The following is an 8,348-nucleotide window of genomic DNA, read 5'->3' as shown; positions in this document are numbered from 1 at the left end:
TTATAGAGTTCACTTGAGTAGTTTTTCATATGCTTTTTGATTTTTCATATCACAATAAAGGCCCTGTCCTTCTGCTTCAGGCAAATGCCAGCGCTCTTCCATTACTCTTCGTTTAGGGTTAGCTTTATGTATTATTTATATTAATTATATTACTTGCATGTATTGCAGGGTTTTATAAAGCAACCACATTGACAATTGTCAGAAGATTAAAAATTGTCCCCTAAGGAGATGGACACCATCTTGCAAGTTGTACTAGCAGAAGGTGGCAAAATGTAGCCTATGCTACATAGCACGGTGGTGTTATCGACTACTGGACAGTGTTGTTCAGAGCTGGGTGTATGTCTCAGCACATCACTCAATATCACTGTTCTTCTTCTTGCGTGTACAATTGAGTTAATACAGGAACAGTTACAGTTGCTTTTTCCCCAAATGTTAACATTGTCAATTTTGAGTGTAGTAGCGGGCTAGAAGAGATACAACATTTTGTGTTCTGCTTTGTGTTGGAAGTTGTGGTTCTCATTTTGTATGGGTCAGTTGAGTTTTGCTGACTTAGGGGAGTCAGTTCTGTCATTTTGATTCAGGCAAAGCTCCCACTTGGAAGAGTTTGCCTCAGTAGGTTTTGACCCAATTAGTACTGTACTTGTTTAAACCTTTGGTTCCCTATACCACCTGGCTCTCCATCCCCGTGCACCTTTACACTGTCTGTCTTTCTACTCAGAAGAATACAGTTTATAAATTTATTCAGTTCTAAAGCTGTCGAAGAAGAAAAAGGCGAGTATTTGGTGCGTGTATCTAACTCAGGCTTCCTTTTTTTCCTGTTTTCTCAAAACGTTTTCCTAGTGCACTTGTCAGTGTGTGTTGCATTGCTTTGAATTCAGAAGAGGCTTCCTTCAGTCATAGCAGAAAGGAAATCACTGTTGTAGACATGACAAAGGTGGATGTGGCCAGCCATGCAGCAAACACAAATTATTAAAAAAAAAAAAGGTAGAAAAGACAAAGAGGTTTGTGGGTCAAGTGTATTTCATGAGAGTGGGGAGTCAGTGGATGTAGGTTTCTTCCTTTCGTTTGGCTGCGAAAAACCATTTCGATGAGCCTGTCCCTTTTTACTGCTGCAGAAGGTAAGATAGCTAATTTGCCCTATTGACATTATTTCATTTATTTCACCTATTGTAACATATTTTTGCTCAGGAAATTAAATTTTCACTAGCACTGTCTGATCCTTTCATCAGTCGTATCTGGTCATGCAGGACTGATGCGGTGTTCTCTTGCCAACCTGGCATTTCTTTTGTGCTCTGTGCCTTCTGACAATGGTCTGCAGTATCTTCGTGTAAAAATTCTTCTAAATGTTACAAGATAGCAGCATGCCTTGAGGGACTACCTTCCATTTTGAAACAAGCATTTCAGGATATGCATTATATATCAAATAAGAATATTTTGCAAACTGAAATTAACTGTATGTCCTATAAAAAAGGATCTATATGCAGTAATAATTATCTAATGAAAGGCATTTTTGAAATATACCTGCAAGCTAAAGCTGAATTAGCCCTTGTGAGAACTGATTTTTATCTTGGACTTCAGAAAACAGTGGGAATTCTTCCTGTGCTTTAGATGAAAACTATTAAAAGGGACTAAAATAGCAAAAGGAGTTTTTTTTGTTGCATAAATGCAAGCATATTTCTCTTCAAAGATTTCATCGTCACGTTAGTGAAAGTTTCTGCAGTAAGTTCAAAAATAACAAAACTGAAAAAAATGTAAATCTGTGATAACCACAGACATAATGGTTCCAATTAGACTTTGCAGTGATTTTGGCCTGTCACAGTAGTGTGTATTTGAACATTTGTGATGTTGTCAGTCCTGTTGTGTTAAAAAGCAGAAGCAGACCTATGTTTTTTTTGACCTCATTCCGTGCAGAGCCCATGAAGAAGCAATTTCCATCCTTGTTTGCATCAGTCTAGAAAAATCAGAGTTTCATTTCCACTCCTATTGGTGCATTTTACCAATAGGGTCTGTGATTAAAATATGATCCACAGCCAGAAAGAGAATGTCCACTTTTCTCATTGCACTTTCCATCTCTGTAGTGCACCACCTCCTCCTTCGTGCATGTCCTCTCTCCCTGTTGCACTTCTGGCCACGAGAACCTTCTGTTCTCTTCTCCACGATACCCTAGTTCCAGCAAAAGAGATAGCATGTGCATCACACCCCTTTCTGCTCTTGTCCACAGTGATAAAACAAAAACTAGTGTGAGGGCATCTGCATAGCACTAGAACTTGCAGTCTTGAATGTTCTCAGGAGAGAGTTGACTCCAGGTCTGTCACATGCTGTGACATTTCTTCATCCTCTGAAACTTATCTTTTGCAAACAGCAAGCCCCCTCAGATCTGCCACTGAATTTTGTAGAAGTTTCTATCGAGAAGAAACCTGTGTGTTATGCATTGCAGATGATCAACATGAGAAGATGCTTCACTGCAACCTTGTTGCCAGGTCTTAAGTACTAGGGAAAGATGGGAGGCAAGGTTCAGCCCTGTATTTAGCATCTCTTATTGCACTGCTCTGCAGTTTCCTGCTCAGCAGAGGCAGGCTGCTGGTATATTTCTCTACACCTTGCTTTTAAACACACTGGAAGTCCTGAATCTGTATTTTAGATCACGCTACAGTGGTGAAGCATCTAAATTATCAGTAGTTCAAGGCAATGTTTGTGTCCTGAACAAAATTGTAGGTATGACTCTTGTAAAGTTCTTTGGGCAGTACTTGTATTTGTGCATAGGTGCACTTAACATACATTCATTACTGGTCAGACCAGCTCAGGGCGGTCACATTCACACATGGATAGACTTTCTTTTACAGCACAGTAAGACATTTTGGAGCTACTAATGTTAAGGTTGATGAATAATTTCTCTTTCTCTTGTTTTTTTTTTTCTTTTTTTCTTTTTTTTTTCCATTGATTGAGCCTAACAGGGTTAATATTACAGCATCCTTTTCTGGGGCAGAAGAAACACTAATCAGTACATTAACAGACTCCTGCTGCCATGTTGGGGCAGAAAGCAGAGGGTGCCTTTTTTGTTTGTTTTTTATGATACAGCTGTTATCTTGTTATGGTGTGCTAAACAAAGATACTTGAAACTTACTGTTATTTGCCAGGAAGAAGCTTAGAGCTCTTACAGATGGGCTCGGTTTGGTCACAGGATGTGACCAGATGATAGAAGTGGATAAAAATTGCTTTCTAAAACCTGGTAGTGGTAGTAACAGCAGCATTCGTGAGCCTTTTTAGTCTTGGGTTGCACACAGAGATCTGGCTAGTATCAATTATGCCGTCTGTGTTAAAGGGTTGCTTCCTGACCAGGGCTTTCTATCTGTGAGGAAAGTTTTGGAAGCTCTGGGGATCTTTAAGTTGTAATTGTCTGGAGAAGACCAGGGTACGCTCAGCATGGACTCTTTCCTGAAGCTACTAGGAAATTCAGTGGGTTTGTCGCAGCTGCTACAGGCAACTACAAGTTGCAAAAAAATGGACTTGAGGTGTATTTTCTCTCATACTAGAATTCTAGTTTTTCATGGCTCAATTCGTGGTCAGAGCGGACTATAGCCAGGTCTCCTCTTTAGGTTTGTATGGGTCAGTCATTTTTGTTGCACTGTATTATTTTTGTCTTGGAAGAGCAAACCCAGGCTATCTCTCCCTGTAGCTGTCAGTAGATGGTGTAGTCCTGAACTGATTATGTGATTATCTGTGAAGCTACAGCGACGGGTGAATAAAGGTGTCATTCTGAAGAACTGGCAAACTCTGAGGTGGGAAGCTTGTTTGCTAACAGAAATGAGCCACAACAGTGTGAAGTACAGGACCAACAGGCAATGCTATGAGCAGCTTTGTGTGGCCTGTTTCAGAAACTAAGAAAGCTGGCAATTAGATGAAGGCACTTTTGTTTGTTTGTTCATTTTGTTTAACTGTTACTTATTTATAGGAAAAGGAGAGGAGTGAGTACATTTGAAACAGATAAAGCCACAATTGATGAAAAGCAAACTAGTTTACACTTACAACTAAAGGACTTAAAAAAAAAAAAAAGTACACCTTGATGACTGCAGTTGACACCTGATGACGAGGAATACAAAAGAATGCAAATGTTGGGATAGTCTAAAAGTTCTTAGAACAGCCAGTGCAAGTTGTGAGATGTGGTCTGTGTACAATGTATATTCCTCTAAATAAATGAGTGCAGTCTGGAAATACATGTACTCCAGTTGTTGGCTCCCAGACCTTGCAGGAAGTGCCACATTCATGGCACGTGTTAAAACACACAGCTGCCCCATCCCTCCATCCTGCATTAATTTGCATCTTAGCTGATTTCATCCACTCTGCGGTATGACAACAGTGGCTAGTATTGCTAGTGCATGCATCCATCCTGTCTTGCCGTGTTTCTGTCTGTCTGTCTGTCCTGCAGTTTTTGTCTGTGTGTCTATTTGTAGATGCAGGGGCGGAGGATAAGGTGGGACCGCTACCCCTGTGCCCAGGCTGCGGGCCTGCTGCCAGCAGGGAGTGGCGTAAAGGCCTGGCCCCCTCCATCTCAGTGTCTGTACCCGATGATGAGCCCTACAATTCGGATGAGGAGTACTATGAACACCCTTTGTTCAGCTCCGAGTGGACTGGCTCTAGTACACATCCCAGTGCCACAGTGAAGAGCACAGAGGTCTTGTTGGGCTATGATGAAGGTGAACTGAGCATGGTCCCATTTTGTTCCTCTTCCCCTCTACCCACCTGCCATCCATTCCATTATATATGTGCCTGGGATTGCTGCTTTCTGGGGAAGGAAAATGTCTGAGACTCCTCCGAAGTCTTTCGTTCTCAAAGTGAAGCTACGCTGTGAACATTGAATGCAATTTTGGTGTCAGTGAAACCGTGCTCCTTGCTTAAATCAGGGCTGTAGGACTACTGGCCAAGTTGATAGCAGATGCAAAAAGAGCAGCTAGTTAAAAGAAGCAGACACTAATTTGTACTTTGTGACAGCGAATCACTGCCGGGAACAGTGTGCAGAGTAGATTAGAAGGTTGTTACTGAAGGTAAGTCAGCTGAGTTAAACTCATGTCTGTACTAGAGTTAGCAGTGGAGGATGTATAGTTCTTCACTAGACGAAGGAAATCAGTTTTTTTTTCTCCAGTACATACTGGTGTCTTCAGGCAGTACTGGGTCATGTTTGATCTCTGGTTGTTCTGTGGATGCACCCAGTTAACACTGTCAGCTGGCTGCAAACAAGGCAGACATATTAAAAAATTTACTATTTCTTTGTTCCTGTACCCCCTCCTTCTGCAGCCTAAGTCCATCAGTAAGTATTATTTTATCTGTGGAGTTTACATAAAATCAAATGTATTATTTTTTCTTAGGAGTCAAGGGAAGAATCTATTTCAGTGTCTAATGAGAATTGTGACTTCTTATCCAAAGCAAACTGGATCATGTTTCATCAGGCAGTATTTGATTAACTTAATCTTGGGACACAAAAGGTGAAGTTAAAAGCAGTTCTGAATTCTCTGGGGATGTGTGTCTGAGGAAGGCGGAGGTCTGTGACTGAAATGTGGGGCATATCAAGAAAAGGAGACTCGTCCACAGTTAACAGGATAATGTAGCCCAGTAGTGCAGCAGCACGAGAATGAGAGCAATGCAAATAACTGCAGATTGTTAGTGTCAGAATATCTGCCTGAAGCTGGGAGAGTCAGAAAATCACAGGAGGAGTAGCTTTACTGTAATTGGGTTTCTGCGTCTGTTCTTAAAACATTCCTGCTTTTTAGTTCATAAGCAGCATAATTGCCAGTCATACACATCCACATCTAGTGAAATAGTTTGCTGATGCAAACTTTTGATATCGTTAGCATTGTTTATGTATCAAGTTGTTTGCCTCTGTGTGTACATGTGCTTATCCATTCTTGAAAACCTTTTCATTTGCAGCTATTGCCAGATCTTTTCCAGCTGCTGCAATGAAGTCTATTTACTTCATGCAAGTTCTTTTTCAGTGGTTCTTTTATCCACATTCTCAAAAATTCTGTATGATGAGTTCTAGTAATACTGAGAGAGCCACAGTATTTTCCTTGTGTTAGCAGTGAGGATGGGATTTTTCTCCCCAGATTTTAGCCATTTCTGAGCTGTTTGCCCCTATGTGTACTGACTCAGTAAAACAGGGGTCTAATATAGACGATACGATTTGTTCTCTGGGGACTTTGCCACTTTAAGGGGAACCAAGGCAGTGCTTTGCACCAGAAGCCTAACCTGTATGTGTTTCAGTGCTAGGTATGTACTACTTTTACCTAATTAAGAAAAGACTTATTGAGTAATTAGTTTTAACCACATGGCATTGAGTGAAGTAATTGCCATAAAAATGGGGTAGAATAACTTCTTAAATTAAAAGAAATGCACACACACAACTACATAAAATTGGAAAAAAAAGAGCAGTACAGCAATTTATTTGAGTAAGGGCCTCTATTGTCTGGACACTTGCTGTTCTGCTAGGCTTCTTTTACAATCTGTCCATATGTGAATATCCCTCAGGCATTGGTCCAGTTCCAATTCTGAATCTTCTGGCTTCTGTTCACTTAAGATACAGTATCTTTCCCTAACTACATTTTTACGTGTTATTACTAATGTTATACTTTACATAGTGGTATTTTCTCAACCTGAAATAGTATTTGTGTTCCTTAAATTACTTTTTAAAGACCATAACTAAGGTGGCTGGTTGATTGCCTAGCTTTAACTGGGTCAGTCTCAGGAGAAAAATCACGCTCTTGTAAAGAGGTTTAATTTTAATGCCAGGAGATTCAGATTCAAAACCATTTTCTTCTCAGTCTGATTCAGCAAAGTCCTTAAACATGGGACCGTACTTAAAACCCAGAGAGGTTATCAGGTGTATTTGAGTTTGGCTGGTGGTCAGCTGCTTACAAATTTTGCTGAATCAAAGGATTCACACTGAATCCTAATTTTCTATTGGAAGAGATAATAGCAGAGCAAAATAATATTCTGTCTGAACAGCAGTGGCAAGACAGAATGGAGACTTTCTTCCATGGCAAGAGTAGAATAAAGACCATTCTTGGTACTAGTCTACTGATTCTAGCAACCTGTAGGCAAAGTAATGTATTTCAGAACTTCAGAGGAACATATAGTTGCGTGGTGTTCATTGGTTTCTTTGGCTTAACTGGTGATGAGGAGAGGAGCCTAGGGGCTAGTGAGGGAGACAGAAAAGCAAACGAATAGTCCTTGTGTTACACCTGTGATTTTAACATACAGGGTTCAGATCTCAGGCAGCCTAAGGAAGAAGCAGTTTATAAACCACTCAGTGTAAGAATCTTGGCTGGACTCTGGTGAAATCATTAGTTACCAGCTATGTGCAAGGCTGTTCAAGTGGTTGAATGCTTTCCAAAACCAGGACCCATGTAATTGGCGGACTTGCTGTCATTTAGCAGACAGTAACAGCAAGAGGAAATAAATTAACAACTCATACCTTGCCCCACCTCAATTCAATGTCTTGTACTGGGTTAAACAGCACATCTATCAGAAGTGCACTGCTGTTGTCAGAGCCATCCATCATTCAGTATCATCTCCATTTCCAATGAGTATTTGACCCACAGTCATCTCTGGGAGAGGTGTACCTATAAAGCACTTTCAGCTCTCATCTTCAAGCATAAACATGCTTCTTTGGGGGAGACAGGGTGTTTTGGGGTTTGTTTGGTATTTTTTCTTTGGGAAAAATCAATTCTATTGCAATTAAAATGGGCTGGATTCTAGCAAACCTTTGACACAGAAATCTGAAATGTTCAGAGCTGAAAGTGTTAAGAAAACCAGTCCTGTTGAGCTTTGTGCTTGGTGTTTACTGTTGGTGTTGATGTCGCCTCCTTTTTCCATCTCCAAGAAGAAGAACCAGTAGAGAGTCCGATGGCTGTGGAAGTGAAACCTGCTGCTCTTCCTGGGACGCGACTGGGGAAAGAGCATGGGCCCCCTGAGCCTTCAGAGCAGGCCAAGGGCCTCGGTGAGGGTCGGCCGGATTTTGGTTTGGAGGCCACAGTGTGTCGCGAAGACAAAATACCAAGTGTGGCATCCAGCAGGGAGAGCCTAACAGTTGTGGAGGAAATGCCTCCGAAAGACACATCCCCTTCCTTGGCTGCGGAAGGTGTGTCCTCCATAGGATTGCATGTGTTTGCTGCCAGTGAATCTTCCAGCTTTCTCCGGTGCTTTTCAAGGCTGCTTCATTTCCCGTTCTTTCCATTTATTAGTATGACTGCTCTTGTTATTATGCTTGAAGAGTGTGTAGCAGATACTATGATTGCATAGGTGCTGTATGACAACATGGTTTCCTACCACTGCAGCTGATTCCTATTTTTTTTTTT

At 41.1% G+C, this 8,348-nt stretch overlaps 1 protein-coding gene across 25 annotated transcripts in view; it reads left to right on the top strand.

The window, feature by feature from the left end:
• MAP2 (microtubule associated protein 2) overlaps positions 1 to 8,348 on the top strand; it is a 177,003-nt gene that overhangs the window by 135,918 nt on the left and 32,737 nt on the right. For 10 of the 25 annotated variants that reach the window (XM_031554111.1, XM_031554110.1, XM_031554113.1 and 7 more), the window contains one exon: positions 7,874 to 8,131. The exons of 13 other annotated variants lie outside the window; for them this stretch is intronic. In XM_031554111.1, coding sequence (XP_031409971.1) covers positions 7,874 to 8,131 — 258 coding nt within the window. The remainder of the gene's footprint in view (positions 1 to 7,873; positions 8,132 to 8,348) is intronic. 2 more of the 25 variants (XM_031554112.1, XM_031554122.1) reach the window with 1 other exon arrangement.

This window comes from Meleagris gallopavo, chromosome 7, assembly GCF_000146605.3.
Source record: "Meleagris gallopavo isolate NT-WF06-2002-E0010 breed Aviagen turkey brand Nicholas breeding stock chromosome 7, Turkey_5.1, whole genome shotgun sequence".
NCBI lineage: Eukaryota > Metazoa > Chordata > Aves > Galliformes > Phasianidae > Meleagris > Meleagris gallopavo.
Note: the sequence above shows the minus strand (reverse complement) of the source record. Positions and strands in the feature narration are given on the sequence as shown.